We start from the raw sequence: 24,262 nt of genomic DNA on the forward strand, positions 1-24,262 counted from the left end.
TATATATATGAATATAAATATGTTTATTGTTAATATTACTGTTGAATATTATATATAATATTATTAAGGCATAAGTAGCTTTCAAAAATGCTAAAAATATATGTAAATTGTTCATATTACTGTTCAAAATTATATGATATTATAAAGAAAGAAATCACTTTAAAAATGCTTTAAAAACATGTTTACTGTTGATATTACTGTTTAATATTGTGTTAAGAATGTTTATAACAGAAGACACAATGAATGTAATGAATGACAAACAAAAGATAAATACAATTTTTTTTTTAGAAGAATAACTGATTATTAATTATTAATACAAATATATATATATATATTAAGAAAATGTATTTAGCTGTATGATTAATTTGTACCCTTCATAATGGAAACGTGTAGTTTGTGTCACTTAACTAAAGAGTTTGAGTCCCTCTCATGCTAATGAGTGCTTGTCTGTGTCTGCAGTCAGTGAGCTGGAGCAGAGGACCAAGGAGAAAATGGATGCTGCAAAGAGGAGAACCAGCCTGGAGATCACTGAGCTGAAGGACAAACTAAAAGCCAGCAGAGAGAACATCAACAGCCTGAAGGCAGAGATCAGGAAGCTGGAGGAGGACGGAGACCACAAGGACCACTGAGGAACGGACATAATGATTAAAAACATTGCTGTGACATATTTTATGATCACACATTTTGTGTTTTAATCGGTTTTATTTACATGGACCCTCAGAGAAAACATTACAATAATTTTTACATAAAATCGTTTTAGTATATCACTGAAACAAGGATTTTGGGATTGTTTCTTTATAAACTTGTCATTGTTGTCTTTTTACCCACACATTGCTTGAACCGCTGATCCAACATTAATCCTGTCCACTCATGTCCATGTTATTGGTACCTGATAAGAGGACAACAGCAAAAGTCATTTTAGCATCCACACATCCATACCTACCTGAAGAGATGTCCACTTTTGTGTCGGAATGTAAAAAGTGTAATAATTTGGTAATTTTTACTGATCTTTTGATTTTTCTATAAAAAGTAATTGTGTTTACAAGATTTCTTGTATATGTTATTTATTTTTGTAACAATTTGGGTAAGATGAGGGTCTATTAAAACTACATGACAAGAGTTGAACTGCAACCATAGCGTCCGGCTAGTCAAGGTTACTATATGACAATATTGTTAAGCATTGTGCACCACAATTGCAAAGGTTGAGCAGAGTTTGTCCTGCTTTTCAATCCTGATGCTGTCTATATTTATTTGCAGAATACACCATTTCCCAACCAGCTGAAGGTGACTGCATGAGGACTGATTTGGCTGATGAAGTTTATGTTGATTAGCTCTTATAGAATCCTTTGAGTGAGAAATGGCTTTTAGGATTGGCATAGGAGTGCTCTGCAAAAGTTGGTCAAATGTAGTGAAAGTTTGCTCTGTGATAAAGCCATTATTGCAACACCATAAGCTTTAGTTTAGGCAAACCTGAATGTGCCCTAACATACACGTTTGACCAATACCAGATTTGAGAACAAACGTTATTGCCAGTGCCATATAGCTCTCTATATGGCGTGGTTATTACATTTCTTAACGATTCAATGGTGATATTGTTTTTGTAACTATTCTAAAGAGGTAATATAGGTATTTTCATTTGAGCCGAGATTAGGATTTTCGCATTTCAGGAAAGCCCCTGAAAGCATCTGTGTGGAATTTCCAACCACCTCAGCGTCCGTACCATAGACTGTATATGGTCCGTACTGAGACTTCCTCGAGGTGTACTAACCATTATGTTTAAATATGCAACTTTATGGCGTCTTTGGGGGATTTATTAAAAATGTAAAGCAAATATTGTCTAACACAAAGGTCTATCATGAAGTCAGTGTTGTGCAGGCCGGTTCATGTGTTGCTGGAGGGCGGCTTTAGTAACTTCTCCGATCGGCTGAAGGCGGCTGTGCTCCGGCTGCCCGCCATCAGGAGGACACATTCAGGGTAGGTGGACCATTTCACGTTTTGTGTAATTCAGAGTACTCAGTGTTTGTGTTAGTAGGGGGCTTCACCTGTTATGTGACACATTTTCTCAGTTATTATGACTAAAATAATTATAATTGAACACGGTCACCCTGTGTAATCAGATGTTGCCAACCTTTGACACAGTGCTCATTCATTTGATCACCGAACAGTTGGCGTCGAGCAACAATAACATGGTTTCAAAGTTATTCTAATGTAGAGAAGTTTATTTGACTGGATTTCGTTTTAATCTAGTTATAGGCCTATATTGTAAAAAAAATCCGGCATAGACCACACATTTTATTTTTTGTGTGCAACCCGCCGCCAGAAGTCAGGAATTATAAATAAATACACAAACAATTACCTCAGTCATCAAATATGTTTAAAGTAAATTAGATCTCTCTCTATTTTCTCTCTTCTACTACATTAAATTAGTTAAAGAGATTATTTAAATCATAATCGAAACAATGCAATGTAGGAACAAATAAATCAGCTATTTTATTTGAAATGTTATTTTATTTACCAAATTATTTAGCATAATAAAATATAACAGACAAAATAGTAAACTTACTTTTACTAGTGACTTGTGTCTTTATTTATAAAACAGCCCGCGAGAGTTTTGTGGACGGTCACGTGACCAGAGGTTTTTGTTCCTACGTCAGAGACACAGAGCTGATCCTCCGCGCGACTTAACTGCCCAGAGACATCTTTCCACAGCATTCTCTGCTGTCTTTAACTTTACACTGGCTAGTGACTAAACAAATACGCCTTATAGCAATGTAAACTGCATTGGAAACACTTAGGGAACCGTATATCTCTTGATAATGCTGTCAAGCTCGCATTAACCTGGTATATGGCTTCCGTAAATGCAACAGACATGTCTCCCCGCTGAGAAAACAACCGGTGCTGTTCTGCTGCGTTCAAGTTTTCAGGTAAATTCGGTGAAAACGGTAACAACAGGCATGTTTTTTAGCCTACGGCTGTGCTATTCGACAGTGAGTGCTTGGTGGCTTTATGGCATCTTAATCTGGTTTATACTATCTCGGTTTTTTCCCCCAATGGACACATTTAGCTGTGCTGGTGAAAATGTGTTTTAGCATAGCATTACTACCTGTGCTTATTTTATTACATTAATAATAAAGCCACTGTCACATTATCACTACAGACACTACTTTATACTTGATACACTGGTACACTTTCTGTTGTCCACCTTGACGTGTATTTTTGTAAATTGTAATTTGTGTAATTTCTATTGTTATCTTTAATATTTTATGCATGCCTTTTTAATTAATATTTAGCTATTTAATGCTCTTCACTGTGGTTGTTACAGTGTAATGTCCCCTCCGTGGGACGGGTAGGCCTAAAGGTGTTGTGATTCAGTGTTGTTGTTGTTGTTGTTGTTGTTGCTGTCTAACCGGCCTGTTCACACACTTTGAAAAGGAAATAGCTGTGTAAAGATATTAAGGCAGTTTATCACATTGTCTTGCAGTGAGTATCTCAGGGACTAGACACATTCATGTTAGGACTTGTGTGTGATGCTGTTAAGTTAATAGCACTAATTTGTTAGCTCACTCTTAGACATTTAACTGCTTTCATGATGGAAACCTGGGCAGGATACATGTTATTATGTACATCCTGTGTTTTTTCTTTGAAATAACTTGGAGACCACACTGTCTGATCAATTAATAGAAAGATTGGATCTACTACAGAGAAACAGAGGAGAGAAACTCACTTCAGGCTATATTTGTCGCCTATATGATCAGGCACGCTGGCTGCCTACTTTGGTCTTTGTCTGGTTGTGGTCCATAGAGCTCTATTGTTGTCCCAGAGCCTGTGTGTCTGTGTAGTTTAAGTCCATTCATGAGTGTGAGTGCATCATCAGCATAGCTTTAATGTATTGAGTTCCCTCTAAGAAGACACATACTTGTGAATCTTCTGTTGCATTAGTGTGTTTATGTGTGTATACCTGGCAGAGTGCGTAATGTCTCTTAACACAACAGAGGGTCCATCAATACCATGCCACAAAAAGACCACATCCCTAATCAATCAATATGGAAGAGCAACCTCACGCAAGTGCCTTTTCTCATGAGTGCATGAAGGAACTATTATGAGGTGATCATAGTAGTCAGTGAGGGTGTGTGCTGCCCTGTGTCTGCTGTGGATAAAAGCAGGATAAGGAAGGTCTATGATTAGGCTTACTTTGGAGTGAGTAGGTGCCAACATCAATTTATTTGCTCAGTAAATGTAGGTGTTTCTTCCCCTACCCTTAAACTAAAATGTCAAATTCACCATAATGTTTCCAACCTTTCCTATCAAAGGTCTTATTCCTCTTAAGTCGATCCAGGAATATTTTATTATACCCCAGGTCTGCACAGCTGAAGCCAGGCCTGATCTCGGTGTAGGCCTCAACTCAAAGTTTAATATTGCACCATCGTGTTTTAGTCGTATATTGTATAATAAGGAATACGTCAGTGCAGTTGTAGCTGTTGCACTGGGCTTTAATATGTTGCAGTGAAGCCTAAGCACATTGTTTTATTTAACGTTGTCTTTTCCAACACGGATTGCCCTTGTTTTTTTAGTATCATGCGTCAGTTACAGTACTTCCCATTCAGTATTACACAAGAGGAAAAACACTTCTCTTTGTGTACTTTTATGTGTCACCTACCTCACTTAGCAACTTGTTTCATAATTGTCCTGCAGATGTTATGAGATAAGATTCATATAAAACGGAGATACAATGGGCCTTATTCACCATCATCTTCACATGTCTTTTTTCTTAGTATTCTGATAACCATCTTTCTGTCTCATGCAAATGACTACAGTTCAACTGTCACACGTTTCAAAGAGATCTGTTATCGTTGCAGTGGGAGAGTCAATCTGTGGTTCCACTGACTGAAGCATTAGCTTGAAGTGTGTGTTTGTGTGTGTAGGTGTGGTGCCGAGCCCATGGAGAAGCCATCATCTTCAGGCAAAGCAGCTCTGGAGGAGAGGAGGGGTCTAGTGGAGGTAAGCAGTCTGCTCATGGAGACACAACTAGATACTAAAAAGAATACAGTGTGTTTTTAAAATCTCACCTTTAGAATTAAAAACATGCATGTTCCTATGCTCATTTGAGAGACTCCTTATTGCCTGGGGATATGTGATTCTACTAGAGCTCAAAATGTACCTCTACAACAGCAGGCCTTTTGACACAATGAATCAGCATGGAAAATATTGTGAGCTGCTAAGTTCTCAGTGTTGATAAAACTGCCACCCTTCTTAGCATAACATGATCAAATGTCACCAGAAAAGTACAGTTAGCTAATACATTACATTTTGACATGTCAGTTATAGTTTTCTATTAACTAAAACTATCTGCTGTGAAAAAGACTGTTTACAGTCACTGTGATTGGGTGTATTGATTATTGCTCCACCTATTGATTTTACACTCTTATTATTGAGTTTCATGGGGAGACACATTTTTTAAAGCCTTAGTCAATTCAGAAGGAGCAGTCCAACATCTTATCCCATTGAGATCCATAATGTCTGTTAGAGCTTAAAAAGATTCAAGTTTGAAAATAAAAATTGTAGTAAGAAGTACTCTATTGGTAATGTAGAATGTAAACGAATGCATGGATAAAAAGAGGACATATCTTTGGGTCTGATGTATACATTTTGACCCTATTTATTGAAAATGCTCCTAATGCTCCTTTTGTGCCTAAGCTGCTCTAACCCTTACTATTTAATGGTCTAAAATATTTAATTAATCAGTCTAAATATTTGTTTAAAATAGGTACGATAATAAAGACAGACATGTTATATGGATTGGGAACATTTATGGTGCATATAGAAGCATTTCAGAGGTGTATTGTTACACCCAAAGTCACCAGAAGCTGGAAATGTATTTGAAACTCAAAGTTTACATTTTGAGGCACAAGAGGATGTCTTGATGATTTTTGGTTATTTGTGTGAGGCTAATTTCTCCTTCTGTTTGTCCCTGTGGTGCAGGACAGCTGGGTGCTGAGGGGGGCTGGGGGAGGGGAGGTGGACCCTCAGACTCCGAGGAAGAGCAGCTCCTCTCGCTCTTCCCGCAAGAGCTTCCGCCTGGACTACCGGCTGGAGGTCAGTCCTCACTCCCCTAAAGCAGGGGTTCCCAAAGTGGAGGTTGCGAGATGATTACAAAATTAAAATGGAAAATAAAAAAAATAAAAATAAAAACAAAAATTGATTACCAGTAAAAAAATATATAATTAACCACCCCCCCCCGTCGACAGGGGGTCGCCAGTCTCTGGCACTATTATTATGGGGGTCGCGGGCTGAAAAGTTTGGGAACCCCTGCCCTAAAGCACACTCATCACCTCCTCTTTCCATTTTCTTCCCTCAACTTGCCAAATTGGAGATTTTACAGCTTCATTTCACGTCATATTGGAAACTGTTAGCAATTAGCTATTGGAGGATTTTGTGTTCTTTCAATTTGATTGAATGTTGAAAAACTGGAACAAATGGTGAATTTGAATAAAAACCACCTGACAAGATAAAGATTAAATACTTTTTTTATTTTTTTATTGTGTTTTAACCTGACGTCGTTTGAAATCCATTTCTATAACAACTGAAACGTCATTGTTGACTTTGATTTTAGGAGGAAGTGACAAAGTCCTGTCGGGACAAAAATGGCCGCTGGACCAACCCTTGGCCCACATGGCGCTTCCCCTCCTACACCACCCTGCTCAGATTCCTGCTGCTGGATAAAAACCACAGCAATGTACCAACCAGTAAAGAGGTGGGTACAAATAAGACTAACATCTAATATATTATTAGTCTCAATCAGTGTTTCCGCCAGACCAGGGCTGAGAGGGCGTCCACCCCGAGAGAATTTTGAATTGAGCCGTCCCTTATAGATACTATCTCTTTACATATGCACACACACACAATTTTGAATTGCGCCATCCCTTATGCTATCTCTTTACGTCTCCCTGCCGACAGGGACACCCCTCCTGGCATGGTCCTTGGAAGATGCGGCGGTGTTTTGTTTTTTTTCGTCACAGGAACGCGCTTTGCTGGAGGCGAAAATAATCCCACCTGACTCCTTTGCCCTTCCAACAGAGGGATGTCCTTGTCCTTTTTCCTTTTCGTCATTTCAAGCGATAAAAACTCTCGATCTTCTCTCAAATTATTTATTTTTTTGGACGCCCTCGGCTCGAGTTCAGGGCGTTCAGCTGAATAAGAGCGTCAAATGACGGCAAGACGCCCCCCTGGCGGAAACGCTGGAATAGTGTCTGATCAGTAATAGAGGGTTTAAATGTAACCTCAGTACATAGTGGCTGATATAGCTCCACCCTAAGCCTAAGCTCACCTACTTCTAAAAAACTGAATAAATATAAAAGTGTTGGAAGGTGTTCTTACTCAAATATTACCTAAAATATTGTTAAGCCAGAGTATATGGCACTTGTATTATCCTTATAGTGACTGGCATTAGAGGTCATACAGTATTCCCCTCGTCTGTGGGATTATTGCCGTGAGTATTAAGCTCCAAGTAGAAACCTTGCTGAGCTCTGTTGGAGCTTAACATACTTCAAACTCTGCTTTCACAGCAACAGAAACATGTTTTAACCCAAGGATGGCACACTTTTAGTCCTCAAGTAAGGAAATAGATTTACATTTTACCATGTCAAGGTAGCAAGCTATTTTCTGTAAATCTATTCTGAAAGGAGGTAGCTTTTTAAACTACAAGACAGAAATGAAACGTAAACAGACTGAAAAAAGTTGTCCAAAGAGCCTTTCCTTCCTCTGTTCAGAGAGGTTTAAACAGGAGAGCGCAGTAACGTGTGCAGAGCGTATAACAGTTCATATGTTATTAGGGTAAAAGGGGATTAGGGATGATTTTTGAAAAGTATGATCAAGCGAGGTCATAAGACTGAAACATCCTCTTAGCCGTCATCAGGATGTGGGTTGGTTGTACATAACATACCCGTAACCCCCCCCCCCCCCCGTAGGCTCTGGACAACGAGCTCCCCGTGCTGGAGCCGTACTTCATCCAGACCCCGGACCTCTCTGAGTCGGGCCCCGGGCTGAGGGTCACCTGGCTGGGTCACGCCACAGTTCTGGTGGAGATGGACGGGCTGAATATCCTCACAGACCCAATGTTCAGCCAGAGGGCCTCACCCTTCCAGTTCATGGGCCACAAAAGGTACCGAGGGCCCCCCTGCACTGTGGAACAGGTTGAGTACTTTTTACATTTTTCAAGAAAATAAAAAGCTAACACCCCCTCCACAGTATTTAACCCAGTTCTTGTTTCATTGTCCATCGTCCTGCACCAGCTGCCCAGGATCGATGCTGTGGTCATCAGTCATTCTCACTATGACCATCTGGATGCTGGGTCTGTGGCCAGCCTGAACGCACGCTTCGGAGGGGAGCTACGCTGGTACGTGTGCTGGATCTGTAGTCTGAAAGTACATTTAAAGAGGCCCTATTGTGCATTTTGGGCTTTTCCCTCTCCTCTAGTGAGTTATAACGGTTTCTGTTCATGTAAATGGTCTGCAAAGGCTAAAATCCCTGTGTTCCCTCCAGAAGGAGTTTCTCTAACACACTCGCCCCCCCCTGCCTGAAATGCCTCCATTGGACACCTTTGTTTACTTCCGTAACATAGAGACAATGACTGACACTCGTGCTCCTATTGGCTAGCGCTGCAAAACATTGTACGTGATAGGCTAAGGGGCGGGACATCTCTAAGCGGTTGACCAATCACAACAGAGCCGGCCAGCTAACCAATCAGAGCAGACTGGGCTCTGGTTTCAGACAGAGGGTGAAAAGAGGTGCTGCAGCACAGGCAGTATGAGAAAAATAAAGAGAAAATTAGCAGAATATGGCCCCTTTAAAATCCAGTCTTGATAATATTCAGCTTTCACTCTCAATCATAACATGAAAAGTACTGTGGCATATTAACTGAGTGTGTGTGTGTGTTGCAGGTTCGTGCCCCTGGGTTTGATGGACTGGCTGGTGAAGACAGGCTGTGAGAATGTGATGGAGCTGGATTGGTGGGAGGAGAACTGTGTCCCCGGTCACGATGACGTCACATTCGTCTGCACACCGTCTCAGCACTGGAGCAAACGCACCGCGCTCGACGATAACAAGGTAAGGATTCAATATTACCTTTGTTTTATTTATCATCACCTAAAGTGCAGGCAAATGAGACATAACCATACATTTAACAAAAATACATGCATTCGTAGAAAAGTCAACATATAAAAGGCCAGGTTTATTAGATTATTCTGAAATATATTGATGTATTTCCCCCAGTCTTTATGGAGCAGCTGGTCTATTTTGGGTCCGGACCATCGATTCTTCTTCACTGGTGATACCGGCTACTGCTCTTCCTTCCAGGAGATCGGACGACGCTTCGGACCGTTTGACCTCGCGGCAATCCCCATCGGAGCCTACCTGCCCAGGTTCTGCACATTATACACACACTGTCTACGTTCATCATGCCTATTATTTCCTCCAGTCAACATGGTAATTCAATTGTGAGTTCTTGCAGACTATGACTTGTGATAGTTCAAGTTTTTAATATACTGCCCCCTCATGTAATAGGATTACAACAACTCTACCTTAAACTATCAAATGACCAAACCAAGGTGGTATTCAGGACAGAGAGGCACATACCACTAGAGATCATTTCTGTTTATTAGAGTTTCCAGAAACAAACATGTATGAACATTCTTTTTTTCAGGGACATGATGCAGGGGCAGCATGTAGATCCAGAAGAGGCTGTTCAGGTCCACCAAGACCTTCAGGCCAAACAGTCCGTGGCCATCCACTGGGGAACGTTCGCTCTCGCCTATGAGGTAAGCAGTATACAGTTAATGACAGATAGGGGACATGTGTACTCATTCTTTCTAAGGATGAAGGAGGAACAGCAAGCCTGTCTAAAGAATTGAGGGTACACTTTGTTGATTTAAATAGGATTTGCATGCTGGACAAGTCAGCTCTTTAAAGCAGAGTCTCCAGCTCATAACCCCCTCACAAAACACACAATGTTTAATTAAGCAAATGCTAGGTGAATTGTGTTCCTTTAGACAGGCCAGCTATTTACAGTCTATCTGCTAGGGTTAATGCATACTATTAGAATAGAAGTAGAACCTCACGAGGTTGCAGAAACAAAAACAAATCTTTCTTTTAACCCATAAGGATAGAACTGTGATAAATGCAACTAAAGTGAACACTCACAACAGATGTGTGTGTGTAACCAGAATAGTGTCAGCCAAACTGTAAGAGAACTCAGCTGAATATATGTCTGCCTTCTCTTAAATAAATATGATTAAATAGAAGATACTCTGATTGTGGAGCAGAAAGCGCAATGTCTCTTTCCAGAAATCATGACCTGGTTAGAACCTGAGTAAGAAAACAAAGTTCCAGCATGATTTTATTATTTCTGGTAATAGACATTGTTATAGCGTCTTTAGCAACAGTAGCAGGCAGCTGGTATCTAACATTCAGCAACTCGTAAAGGTGAAAGAGAAAGGCTATCATCTTGATTTTGGGGTGAACTGTCCCTTTAAAGCCAGAATGCTCCTGAGGTAAAGACACCAATATGTTCTGGTAACACAACAGAGACGAGTAGTTTGTTAAGCTGTCTTAATATTTGTGCTGCTTACAGTTTATGCAACCTCAGGCTGCCTTGCTCAGAAAGTAAGAATCAAACATACTCAGGTCTGTTCCCCCTGGTCTTGTTTCCTCCATCAGTTCTACCTGGAGCCTCCGGTGCGTCTCAGAGAGGCCCTGGAGCAGAAAGGACTGAAGCCAGACTCTTTCTTCACTCTGCACCACGGGGAGTCTCGACTCATTTCCTCCCAGGAAGATGTTTTTGACTGATCCCCTGTGCATCTGAAACTTAGAGCAGAACAATTGTGTTAATCATAATTTCATGGACTACAGTCATTTAAGACTGAAAACAATGTATGCATATCATCAACTGAAAATAGTTAATTTAAATGTTACACAGTAGTACTGTTTACATACTGAAATGTCTGAGTCGTGCTCTTGTCATGGTGGGCAAAACAGGAGCTGTGTCTTCACCCAAAAATAATTCTGATTTACTCTACGCATGGGAAACATTTGAATATGCAGTGGAAGTCTCAAAGAGGATTTATATCATTGTAACAAAAAAGAGGTAAGAGCAAATTAGCCATATCTAGAGACTTTTGTTTCCATGAAGTGATAACTTCCGTTAATGTAAGTAGACATTAGGGTGGTCTGTAAAACACTTTCAGCTCTAAGGAGGAGGACTTCTGGTCCAGATCGGACCCACAAACTGCCACTGAGAAGAAATCTGCATGCTTATGTCCCCGGGTGACATAATGTTTTTGGCAAAAATGTGGCCAGACTTTATTTGTATATCCGACTATAAATAGTCAAATACAATGCCAATTTAAGTCACATGGAGTAACTCGTGCTCGTCCCATGTGACTCTCTTAAATTGAGGTGTGAATGTATGCGAGTTTGTGGGGTTGAACCACTTACCTTCAGTATGCAGCAGCTTCATGTTGACACGCACGAAGTTCCTGTGAGCTGTAATTTAAACAGTCAACTATTAGAAAGTTACTCAGAGTAGTAGAGTTGCTAGCCAATGCCACAATACCAACATGTATTTCTCTGAATGTACTTTGGCCAACCCAAATCTACTTGAGATGCAGAAATGTCCAAATAAATCAGATGTGTATGAGATGAAGCCCTGTGTGCTAAGAGAGTGCTGCTGGGAGGTGCAGGCAGGAGCTGAGCTGGGATCAGCTCCATGCACTGCACACATATTTCTGTGTTTGACGCTCTGGAGACTTTGTTCTCTTTGCTCTTCAGTATGATCATTCACATTTTTTAATCTGAGGCTGACAGTAGAATCATTTGAGTACTAAACTATTGAACAGATTGTTCTTTATGCTGGATCTTTGAAGCCTGAATGTATGAAAAGTGGACAGCACAATGTTGGGTTCAGTTTGTGGCCTGGTTACATTCACAAAGGCAGTGTGTGGATTACACTGTGTCACAGTTTGCCATTAAAATAACTTGTGATCAAATGTTTTTGTTTCTTGTTGTTGGCAGGACTTTGTACAGTCACCAAGGCCCTGAATCACAACACAACCAACACTACAACACACACTATAACCACTCTGTTGTGCAACAACACTGATATAAACAATACATACTACTTTACAACGCTAGTATTGGTTGCTACCTAATACTGTAACAACAATGCTGTAAAATAACACTTTGGATGTAATACTATGATCTAGATGCTAATTCATTACTTTTTATATGTTCCACTTCATTTTTATAATACTGCTACTCCTCTTTTTTTAACATGAACGTGTACTTATTTAACATTATTTTTTGTTAACATGTGCTTGCCTCTTTATTTCATATGTAGTTTTTGTCTATGTCCGTGTTGTCCCCTTCGCTGTAGCAGCGTAAATATCCCCTCTGTAGAACACAAAGGATTTGTGATTCTGATGTTGCTTTTCTTAAAGGTCACCTATCATGCTATTTTTAGGCAATAATAGCAATAGTAAAATATATAAAAAACATGTCTATGAAGTATTTTGCTCAAAATACCAAACAGATCACCCATTCTAGCCATACCTCACATCCCTCTATTTCACTTCGTGACGTACAAAAGTGCATTTTGCATGACAGGTCCCCTTTAAGTGCTTTGACAAAAAATCCATTAAAAAATGTCATCTGTGGAAGTACTGCCTGGCCGATTATTGAGGCCGATATTCCGCATTTTACAGATTATCGGTATCGGCCTTTTTAAAAATCTAATTGCCGATACAACGTTGGCTCTGGTGAGGCCGTTTCTAGAGTCTAGCTGCAGTCACCTACCGGCTACACTGCAGCATTGCCCTGCAGGGAAACCATACTGCCGTGCAATGAGACCGGGATGACACAAGATGGCGGTGTCTGCAACCTTTTCATATCATGCAGAAATGTAGACCTAAACCAAAATATGAGCTGATATCATTGGTTTCAAACTAAGAGATTTTTATTTTACAAACTTATGTATTGAAATGTAATTATCAGTGTTTTTATCCAAACATGTTTTAGATCATAATATCTTTAATAAAAACGTCCTGGATCTTATGGGTCCTTAGAGAAAAAGACACATTGCAACTGATTTGAGCTCCTTCTTAACTTAAACTGCTTTGAAAATACAGCTCATTCAATATTTGACACAGAATAAAAGATTGCAACATTCAAATTAATATTCGAATGATCAACTAATAAAATAAGTTGCTGTTCAACAAGCAATACAGAAGCATCATTGGGTGAACTGGAGAGTTACCTTTACATTTAACGTGTTAAAAAATGTATTTAATAGCCTCTTTAAGATATTTTGACAATTATTTTTCAACATGTGCCCCTCCCCCTGGGATGTCTTTTCACTAGCTTCATGTGTTTTCAAAGTTTTAATTAAAAAGAAAAAAACGGTAGAAAAAACTTCCGAGGGAGGCATGTGATCCTGGCTGCCCAAAAAGACAGAGCTGATGTTTCTAGCCTAGTGCCAACACTTTAAAAAAGGCAACATATTTATTTCTGTGAGTCAGCATGTGGTTAGACTTGATTCTAGGTATGGGTGATCACCTTTTCCATAAAAAATATTCAGTTAAAAAAATCCCTGATCATTTTGAGTCTCAATAAAACAGTAGGAATTGTCCCAGTGCGTAAGGAATGTCGTCCTGCATCAGTGTGCATCTGTCTGCATGTGTGTGTCTGTGTGTGTGTCACGCCACACTCTGCTGTGTGTCCGACCCTTCAGAACAGTGTTTTGAGAAGTCCAGAAAGATGCCATCGTGCTCTGGCTCAGAGTCCAAAGACTCAGGGACGTGGCCCCTCAGGACCTCCGGGCTGGATGCAGGGCTGGGGCCGGAGCTGGTGTCCTGAGCCAGCGCTCTGAGGGAGGCGGGGGAGTCTGACTGCAGCGAGCCTGTGCAGTGGGTGTCCTCTCCTGGGGACGGCTCTGGGAGGATGCAGGGGGAGTGATGCTGTGCCCGGAGAGGGTGGGGACTGGCAGGACAGTCAGGGGCTCCTGGGGGGGGCTCCTGGCTGAAGGTCACAGTGTCTGTACACAGGGCAGTAGGAATTATTGATAAATAATCAATAACTCTCTGGATCTCTTATTCATTAGCTTCTTAATTTAAGTATCCAGTAGTGAGTACTTTCACACTCAATTTCAAAACATATTCAGAGTTTTTCTCTTAATGTTTTCCTCAACCCAACATTTCTGGACAGCTTTAATGAAAGTTCCCTCGTTTCCACTACTTTAAAGATAAAACAATTATTTACACAGTGTTCAGTAAGATGCAAGAGGTTCTTCTTGGACAGGTTTTAAAGGGAAAGTTAAAGTGGCCTAGTATGAGGTACTTCTCGATGGTGATTGTACTGAATTACCCTCACTAGATGATAGTAGTTAAGAGAAAAGGACACAAGTTTCATCATGAATGCAAAGCTATGTGCGGCTGTGGATGGAGCAAATTGTATTTTACCCACCTAATAGAAAGGCTTGTCTAAAACAATCCATATCGCAGTACATTGCTTGGATTATGCTGTTAATCCTGTCCCAACAACTGCCATTTAACGAGGGGTAATACAATGACCATGAAAAATTACTTCAGAGCACCCCACTTAAATTTGAATTCCCTTTAAACTAAAACACACCCTTGAAAAGAAAGCTATCTTAATCAATTAATGATCACTCCTGAAACAATACAAACTGGAAATGTGCCGCAGCCAATGATTTGTAGCATGTTTTAGTGCTGGTAAAGCTTACCTGACAGTGAAGCAGAGGCTGTGGAGGCTGGAGAATGGTTGTGGAAGCTGGACGTGCTGGTGATGCTGGTGATGCTGGTGATGCTGGTGATGCTGGTGATGCTGGTGATGCTGGGGGCAGTGTTTGTGGATTCAGCCAAAGAGATGCTCTCCTCCAAGCAGGAAGTCATCCCTGAGACGGAGTGTCGCCTGACACCGGAGTGTCGTCTGACACCTGTGAAGGAGTCCACGTCATACTCCACCACGGGGGTCAGCATGGGAACGTTGTAGCTCTTGGAGCGTACCACTGGGTTCTTAACCCCGGGGGAGCCTGGTTTAGAGGGCCATGATCGCTGCAAACGCTTTTCTAAAGAGAGTAGGAGAAAGATAAAGAATTAAGATGATTTTACTCTATATTTTTTAAGTAAAAGACATGAGGGATTATGGCACTTGTATCTTTTAAAAGCACTTGTATTGTACATTTTATTTACACACATACCTAAAAGGCAGGAGGAGCAGTGTAGATTGGAGGATCCATCGCTGGAGTATAACCCATGCGTCCCGAGGTAGGGAGAGACCACCTTCTGGATCAGAGACTCCAGACGCAGGTAGTCGTCTGTGACACCTTTAGATTCATGGACGCCCTGCGCACACACACACACACACACACACACACACACACACACACACACACACACACACACACACACACACACACAAATGTAAGAACAGTGGGGTAAAAAAATAAAGACAGTTCAAGGTCTCTGAGAAGCTGGAATTTATTAAAGTTAAAAACATATTGGGGACAGCAACCATTGTCACACAATGCTTTTATAAAACCGCCCGGAGGACCACATGAATGAAAGAGCTTATAGTGTTGAGTGAATTTGGCTTTTTCCTAAAGTTGTATAAAGATGTAAAAACACATGACCTGAATGACATCAACAACATTGCTTTTCTTGTCTCAAGGGGCCCAAGCAATTGCTTCTGCAGGAAACAGGCACTCAAACCCAAATTTCACTTAAGATAGTGTTTGTTTCTAATTAATATCAGTGGCAATGAACTAACACTCACAATCAACATAGTGCTGTTTCAGGAACTCCAAGTCTTAAAGGTCCCATGTCATGGCCATTTCTACTGATCATAATTCCATTGTTGAGGTCTACTAGAATAGATTTACATTGTTCAATGTTCCAAAATCACATTGGTTTCTCATACAGCATCTCTGTATAGTATGTGTATTCACTCTCTGTCCTAAACGCCTTGTTGGAGCTCCTGCCCCCCCCCTCCCTATGAGTCCAGTGGCCGTTTGCGAGACAGCGAGACACAGCGAAACCCAGCCAGAACACACACACACACCCGCAGCCTGGCTGGGAGTTTGTGTGACTCACAGCCTCGCCGCGTCCCGCCGTCTCAGGGAGGAGAAATCGGCGGAGCTGCAGCTGAGAAAAGATTGAGTGTGTGTGTGTGAGGAAGTCCGCGGATTGGTCCAAATGTAACGGCTCCACGGATTGGTCCATTTGGACCAATGGGTCCATTTGGGTATGGGCACGTCACTGAACCTAGGAAGAAAAAGAGAAATCCCCAACGAGGCGTTCTGGGGCAGCATAGACAGGTATTTTCTGTGTTAGAGTTTTACTCACTACAGGGTGTACTTTAAGGGTTTTGACTCTGCAGACCGTTTACATGCAGAAAAACCTTCATAACACACAAGGGGACGGGTAATAACCAGAAAAGCATGACATGGGACCTTTAAGGAAAAGTAAACAAAAACGTTACTGTTTAAATGAACCAGGCTCTGTGTAGAAGTTGAATTTAGTGTGAGTAGTGTGAGTAGCCTGAGGGGTGTGAAACATGTGGAGCCTGACCTCACTTCAGAGAAAAGTCTATGAATGACAAAGGCAAGATCAATCAAATATCAGAACCATTGAGCATCAAAACCACAGCACAGAAACAAACCACATAAATAGACCAGACTTTGGCGAATTGGCATCACAGAACGAACAGGGAAATTACTGACAGATGAAACAAGAAGTCGCAAAAACAGCAAACGCTCTGCAGATCTTTATCTCTCTTACATTCAACCTTGTGTTGTAACTGCTCTGCCTTAAAAAAAAACAGTTGGCTTTTATATCTTTAAGCTACCTGTTGATTTGATATTTATTGTGGGGGAAAAAACATTTTAAAATCTGTACACAATTGAAGAGAAACAAATAAATGTATCCTGTTTTCTATTCTTGTCTTTTTTGACTCTGTATACCTTCCCTTGTCCAGCTGTCATGCTCCCTCTCTGTCTGAGTCTGGACGAGGCAGATTTGGGTCAATGAGTCACTAAAATAATGTCCAAAGTAACCCAACAAAAACAGCACACAGACTCACTTGAGAACACATCAATCCACTTGCATTCACTCCCTGACCCACATCTCACATCTGACCAATAAATGGCCAACTGTGTTTTGGAGTGTACGTCTCTAAATTCACTGCAATGCAATGTTTCAAGCTAGTTTTACAAGTCCTGACCTCTGCCTTAAAAAAACTCAGAAGAGAAAAAATGATGAATGCATCCATTAAAAGTAACATTATCTACAAATTGTGGAAATCCAGAGGGCGAATAAGCACGGTGGGAATTTTGTGAAAGGAGAAGCATGTTAACTTATCATTCCAGTGCGTGTTGTCTGCAAAAGAACAGCATCACCACGGTTAAATAATAAATAAAAACAACTCTCTTCCTGTTCCCACAAGGAGTAAAGGTAATATATAATTAACTGTGTGCAGCTATAAGTCACTGCAGAATGGATGAAGAACCACATTGAAATAAACCTGATTCAGCCTAATGGAGCAACAACAGTCCCCTAATGTTACTCACTATAGTTTATTTTGAAATGTTTATGAAGTGAAGCATATTATCCACAGGGGACACATGCATGTCTGAGCTCTCTTCACTTTGCAGTTGACACACATATTTCACACATCCTCAAGAAAACAAGTTTTTTACTAATTCGGTCTGAAACACTTTTTTTCAGTTTTTGTAAGGACACAAAGAGACAGGGTGCAGAGGGTACTACTGAGTGGTCATGGGAAGAAGACTGAGATTACTTCCTGTGAGATCCCATTGCAAGAAAAAAGTCCACAGCTCTTTGTACTCGCTAATCCTCCATCTGTTGTCACTTACCCTCTTCCTCCTCACCCGACAACATTAATAGATGTTTGTTTATGAGAGCCAAATGTGTTTGTGGAGATAGCGTGAGAGAAACGAAAGGAAACGATAAATAACTTGTGTGTTTGTGTGTGTGTACCTGTAGTATTAGCAACATCTGTATGATAGAAGGAGGGACTCTGGCTCGGGGTCGAGACAGAGCCTCATCCAGTTTCAGGTTGAGGGTGATGATGTTCCTGAAGTGAAGCAGAGCCAGCTGACGCACTGATGGCTCTTTTCCCTGAGGACACACACACATGGGTCAACACTCAGTTTTGTTAGGATAATATAAGCATGGTAGTGTGTTCAAGGCAGTGTGTGTGTGTGTGTGTGTACCTGTACAGGATAGAAGATGGCCTGCAGCATGGACAGAACATCACAGAAGAAGAAGTCCCATGTGTCGGCCAGGGAGTCCAGCAACTTCTGACCTATAACAAACAAGCAAGAAGAAGACAAACAGCCAATCAGCACAAAGTAAAAATAAACAAAAATAACAAGTGTCTAGCACATGCAGTCAACAAGATGTCCTACGTTATGTAATTTCTACGTTTGTATGTGGTTTGATCTCATTGCAGTGTCTGTTCACTTTATTTCATGCAAATCTTTTATGTCTGTAATGTTAAGGCCCTGACACACCAAGCAGTCACCAGAGAACTCGCCGATTGGCCATGTGTCGCACTGGAACACACCGCAAAGACTTCAGCCGAGCACGTACGAACTGCGCATGCTTGAGTGGCAATAACTCTCCTTACCAGCAGGCGGCGGTAGTGTGTATTCGTCATTCAAAAGAGGCAACAACCGGAAGACAGAGAAGAAGAACAGACTACGTGATATAAACAAACAACAAATAGCGTGTGCGTTCCATTTTCACTCTCGTCCATCGAAAACATGTTTCGTGCGGTACTGGAGCTATCAGCCATNCTCTTTTGAATGACGAATACACACTACCGCCGCCTGCTGGTAAGGAGAGTTATTGCCACTCATGCATGCGCAGTTCGTACGTGCTCTGCTGAGGTCTTTGCGGTGTGTTCCAGTGCGACACATGGCCAAGACGCAGGAGAACACGCCGACGCAGCAGTCGGCGTCAGCGTCGGCGAGTTCTCTGGTGACTGCTTGGTGTGTCAGGGCCTTTAGGCGTGTCACGGCTGACGGTGCGGGACACACCAAATTGAGTTTGGGCAACAGGGCACGCTTCGTCGTCCGACTAACGAAAACGGACGATTTCGGCCTGGTGTGTCAGGGCCTTTAGACGATACATTTGTAAAGTATGCACTCAAGGCAAAATATTCTCTACATTTTTAGCTTAAAAAAATCAAACCTCCATAGCTGATGTAGAAAAGAAAAGATGAGAAGAGAATCCCTAAAAAAGATGAGAAGAGAATCCCTAAAAAAGATCAGATATTTGCAAAGCTTTTTTTGCAGCATAGGTCTGTGCAGGCATATTGAATCACACATTGAACAATGCGTCTGAGTCATTGTATGAACCGCTGTGTTTCTTATCTTAACATTTCTCACTGACTGGATATTGTGCAATTGACGTAAAGCATCACTTCCTGTGTTGTTGCTCTGACGACAGCCCTGAAAATCTGAGTCAGTGTGTGTGCATTGTTGCTTCAAAAAAGCGACACAACAAGAGTCACACATTAATAAAACAAAGAGAACACAGTGATTTAACTTTTTCCTCTTAAATGCCTCTATCTAACTCTGACTCTGTGTTTATGTATGTGTGTTTATGCGGGAGGGGGAAGTGTGTGTGTGTGTGTGTGTGTGTGTGTGTGTGTGTGTGTGCGTGCGTGCGTGCGTGCGTGCGTGCGTGCGTGCGTGTGTGCGTGCATACAGGTGTGTATTCCAGAAAAATGTCCTTCCTAAAGAGAGATGGTGGAGAGAGAAATTCTCTCTCCACCATCTCTCTTTAGGAAGGACATTTTTCTGGAATACACACCTGTATGCACGCACACACGCACGCACGCACGCACGCACGCACGCACGCNGTTAGAAGAACAACCTTTCTCTCTCCACCATCTCTCTTTAGGAAGGACATTTTTCTGGAATACACGCACGCACGCACGCACGCACGCACACACACACACACACACACACACACACATACACACACACACACACACACTNCAAAAAAGCGACACAACAAGAGTCACACATTAATAAAACAAAGAGAACACAGTGATTTAACTTTTTCCTCTTAAATGCCTCTATCTAACTCTGACTCTGTGTTTATGTATGTGTGTTTATGCGGGAGGGGGAAGGTGTGTGTGTGTGTGTGTGTGTGTGCGTGCGTGCGTGCGTGCGTGCGTGCGTGCGTGCGTGCGTGCGTGCGTGTGTGCATGCATACAGGTGTGTATTCCAGAAAAATGTCCTTCCTAAAGAGAGATGGTGGAGAGAGAAAGGTTGTTCTTCTAACAGTTCAAACTAATAGCTGGAGGGGTTAACTAAGCATCTGATATTTTTGTCAATTATTATTTTTTCCTCGTGACTTTTGTCACATTGAGAAAAAAACTCTTGAAGTTTCCCTGTAATGACTCACTGGCACTGCATGTGAAAACTATTTTCTAAAGCCAGGAGGCAGTTGTTCGTAAAATAATTGGAATTTAAATCTTAGGATAAACCAAACAAAGAGTCTTGATAGGTTTGGCATCACTTTTCTATTTTTCTATTCAATTTGACTTAACTTGGATTCTTCCTATGTCTATCAATTAACCATTAAACAGGATGTTCTTGTTAAACAGGGCTTCATCAGAATATGTGCACATACAGCATGTTTCTGATGTGTGTTTGTGTGAATACCTTCGTAGAAGCGGATCTTGTCTCTCAGTATCACCATGCCCTTAGTGAGTAGCTGGTTCTGAAGGTACTCAGTGAAGAAGGAGCCCAGCTCTGTCTTCAGCAGCTGCCTGAAAGAAAAGTTCACATGAGTGCACACACACACAACACAAACACAACCTTAATTATATTGCCTCAACATGAAGAAAAACTAATGAGCTTTAGTGCACTGGAAAGCTGCGGTGTTTGAACAGCAGCAGACTCAGGAAATGAGAAGAGATGTTGTTCACACCGAAGACAAAGAACAATTCAACAACAGTAATTTCCTCCAATAAACTGTAAACATGTAGAAATTACAGCTGTTATGACAGGAAGAGAGAATTTGACCTTTAGTCTGTATCTAATCTAATCAGGTGTTTCTCCTAATGTGAAGATACAACAGCTTGAGTCAGAATCCGAATCGGTTTTATTACCAAGTCTGTTTACACATACGAGGAATTTGCTTTGGTATAAGTGGTGGATACAAAATTGCACAATTAAAAAAGCTAAGACTATTGCAACAAATGAAAAATAGAGACACAATGTAGACAAAATATAGTTATGGATGAAACTGAGTGCAGTAAAATGTAATAAAATATGGCAATACTATGTACTATATTTAAAGTGGAGAGTTATGCTTATTTAAAAAAGAGGTAGCATCTACACTCAGTATGTGTATACTATGTGTATGTGAGTGTAGTTTACTGTACAGGATTGGAGTCACTATTGACAGCCATATTGTAATTAAAAACACAGCAGTGAACCCTCTGTAACCTCCCCCCATCGTTCCCTCTTTTACTCAAAGGACTTTCTGATTCAGTGGACAATAGGCAGTAAAACTGTGACTGCTAATGTGTCATTAAGATTACATTTAGCTTGCTGAAGCTTCAACTGTACGTGAGCTAGGGAAGGTGGGGGATTACAGAGTAAAAGCACTATCATTTTGTCAATTTTCATCCCAAACTCAACATTGGTCGTGCTTGGTTAATTTTTCTGTGAGTGAGAAAGTAATAAGCAGGCAAATAAAAATAAAAACAGACGGACAGACAGACCGATGAAGAGACAGGAAGCTAACCTGACACCTTCATTCAGAGTGTAGAGTTCATTTTCTCCCAGATCCTTCTTCTGGAACACTGATATCACTGCACTGTGGATGCTGGGACACACAATTAAAGATTAGGATTATTATATAACTAATACAAAATACAGATCAACTAATCAGTAAACATCGATATATAATTATGGGTTAAATATTTTGCAGCAATATATAAAGTAATACAAAAAAGCTTCACCTTTACCATCTGTGATGAACACATTTATGCACCATTAATCAAAGTCCGGTTATTTATTACATATCATTCTGAAATGGGCCATTATGATTACGAGTTTACTTTTGGTAAATGCCAAGGTGTTGTACTTTTACTGAAGTCATATTTTGAACACAGGACTTGTACTTGTTACAGAGTAAAAATCGGGTTACTTTATTCACCCCTGACTTTAATGAGTAGCTGCTGCATGAGACAACATTTCATGGAAGAAAAAGTTTTTAAAAATGTTATGATTTCATTCCTCAAGCTGAGTTCAGCTCATGTTGTTCATGCAGATCCACCATCAACCCCCGAGCAAACCTTTTCACTCTGCTGTCTCGTGTCATATAAAGCGGAAACACCATCAAAATAACCGAAGAAGAGAGAGAGGGGCATCAAGGAAGAAAAGGCTCTATGAGGCAGAATGAGATGAAAGAGGAGTGAGGAGTGAATGGAGATAAGAAGAGAGCGGGGATGGACCCTCAGGGAAGAGAACAGAAAGAGGTGATGCTTATATGCATGTGTGTAAAATAAGATTTGTGTTCACAGCATGAATAATGGCAGCTTTGATGTGTATTCAGGGGAAAATGCAATCATCTACGTCCATGTGTGTAAACATACATGCGTGACAGATTGAGTAGGGTTGCATTAATGTAGGACAGAGAAATGTATATAATCACATGTTTAGATCATTAAAACAAATTAAGCAGTAAACACTAACCTGTTCCAGGTGGCGTTGGCCCCGGCACTCCTCTTCTGGGTCCCTCTGTCCCTGCTGCACTCCTCAGACAGGCCCCCAGCTGCTCCTCCCTTATCTCCCCCCCCCGGGGCTTTGGCCTGCGAGAGGTCGTTCAGACTGGAGGACGAGCTGCTGCCCAACCTCAGCTTACTGTGGAGACTCCTCGAAATCCAGAATGCAGGGAGGGGAAATAGTTAGCAGTATAAGCAGAAATGACAGCATATTTTGGTACGGGACGAGTGTTTATGGTATATGTTAACACAAATGAAACCACACTCAACAGATACAAAACTCAACAACACTCCAAAAAAGTAGAAAAGTAGAAAGTAGAAAAAAGGTGCTACTACGAGATACAGCTGTGAAAAAAATAGCCCACTTAAATTCACCTTGATTGTAATAGCTGAAAACATTGGCATTCCTTGATGGTTATTACTTTTTATTGGCCATCTGGTAATGTTTACACAAGATATTGCATTATAGCTCTTTGGAAACATACATTAAAGAGGTAAATGGGTAAGGGAGAGCGATCAGGAGAGCATAAAAGGACGCTTTAAATAGAGAAATTGAGAATGAAAAAACGAATTGAAGAGGAAAAGAAGGAGGGAATACTTAGACAAGGATGAGGGGAGAGGGGTGGGATGAAGGCACTTTACACAATCTGCGGTACAACAAGCAAGAGCAGAAAATAAAAATAGAGAGTGAAGTGAGGAATGGAGACATTTGTTTTAAATCACATGCCAATGTAGACTTTTTTATTAAGAAAGAGGAAATAGAGATCATTGTGTCCAGTAAGGGATTGTAAGGTATTGTTGGGTTTCTGGGTTTCATTATTCAAGCAGCAATGTCAATGAGAACCGTAAAAAGTGCACGAAGAAGAGGAACAAGGACTAACATGTGGTTTAAGAGCTTAAAATCTAGAGATAGGAAATAAAACTGCTTGATGTGTCAGATGCAGATAATGAGGAAATGTTTTCTCCTACAGGTATATACAGTACATGTGTTAGTATATGTTCTATATGATGCACAACTGTATGTGAGTAAGAATAAACAGACACACTGTGAACTCCAGTACTTAGAAATAATGCTGCATGGTTTCTAAAGAATGACAAAGACTTTCACATTCAGTCAAACTACTAAACCACACATTTCTTCAGAAAGCACACAAAATACACGCACACACACACACACACACACACACACACACACACACACACACACACACACACACACACACACACACACACAGATAGATAGAATGACACATACAGTACATCAGGCAGGTTTGCAGGGCCACACAGGATACAGTGAAGATGATCTTAATCCCTTTCTAAGCCGAAACAACATTTTCTGCTCTTGGCTTTCTTTGCTCCATCGACTTGTAACTGCATCGATCAAATCTGCAAACATCGATGAGTTACTCCACGGTTCCATACTTTT

At 40.9% G+C, this 24,262-nt stretch overlaps 3 protein-coding genes across 4 annotated transcripts in view; 2 read left to right on the forward strand and 1 right to left on the reverse strand.

Annotated features, from left to right (window-relative positions):
• Positions 1-1,047, forward strand: part of yeats4 (YEATS domain containing 4) — a 3,772-nt gene extending 2,725 nt beyond the window's left edge. Inside the window, exon 6 of the mRNA XM_010791043.1 lies at positions 414-1,047. Within this exon, the coding sequence (XP_010789345.1) occupies positions 414-629 (216 nt within the window). The 3' untranslated portion in view covers positions 630-1,047. The remainder of the gene's footprint in view (positions 1-413) is intronic.
• Positions 1,048-2,659: 1,612 nt separating this feature from the next.
• napepld (N-acyl phosphatidylethanolamine phospholipase D) lies at positions 2,660-12,038 on the forward strand. Of its 2 annotated transcripts, none has more exons than XM_010791039.1 (10): positions 2,660-2,924; positions 4,923-4,998; positions 5,980-6,093; positions 6,611-6,751; positions 7,965-8,189; positions 8,289-8,392; positions 8,937-9,102; positions 9,268-9,480; positions 9,698-9,812; positions 10,711-12,038. In XM_010791039.1, exons 2-9 carry the CDS (start codon positions 4,939-4,941, stop codon positions 9,809-9,811), a joined length of 1,137 nt encoding a protein of 378 aa, XP_010789341.1. In that variant the 5' UTR covers positions 2,660-2,924; positions 4,923-4,938; the 3' UTR covers position 9,812; positions 10,711-12,038. The 2 variants fall into 2 exon arrangements, with proteins under 2 accessions (XP_010789341.1, XP_010789340.1); XM_010791038.1 differs by having other exon boundaries at positions 9,268-9,416.
• A 954-nt stretch (positions 12,039-12,992) lies between these two features.
• On the reverse strand, positions 12,993-22,984 carry LOC104962591 (proline-rich protein 5-like). The gene is made up of 8 exons (XM_010791040.1): positions 22,808-22,984; positions 21,855-21,935; positions 20,765-20,871; positions 18,299-18,390; positions 18,063-18,203; positions 15,266-15,410; positions 14,789-15,133; positions 12,993-14,080 (listed from the first exon to the last, which is right to left on the reverse strand). The coding sequence occupies exons 3-8, from the start codon at positions 20,799-20,801 to the stop codon at positions 13,743-13,745; spliced, it is 1,098 nt and encodes a 365-aa protein (XP_010789342.1). The 5' UTR covers positions 20,802-20,871; positions 21,855-21,935; positions 22,808-22,984; the 3' UTR covers positions 12,993-13,742.
• Positions 22,985-24,262: the final 1,278 nt, after the last annotated feature.

This window comes from Notothenia coriiceps, unplaced genomic scaffold (assembly GCF_000735185.1).
Source record: "Notothenia coriiceps isolate Sejong01 unplaced genomic scaffold, NC01 NC01_scaffold00035036, whole genome shotgun sequence".
Classification (NCBI taxonomy): Eukaryota; Metazoa; Chordata; class Actinopteri; order Perciformes; family Nototheniidae; genus Notothenia; species Notothenia coriiceps.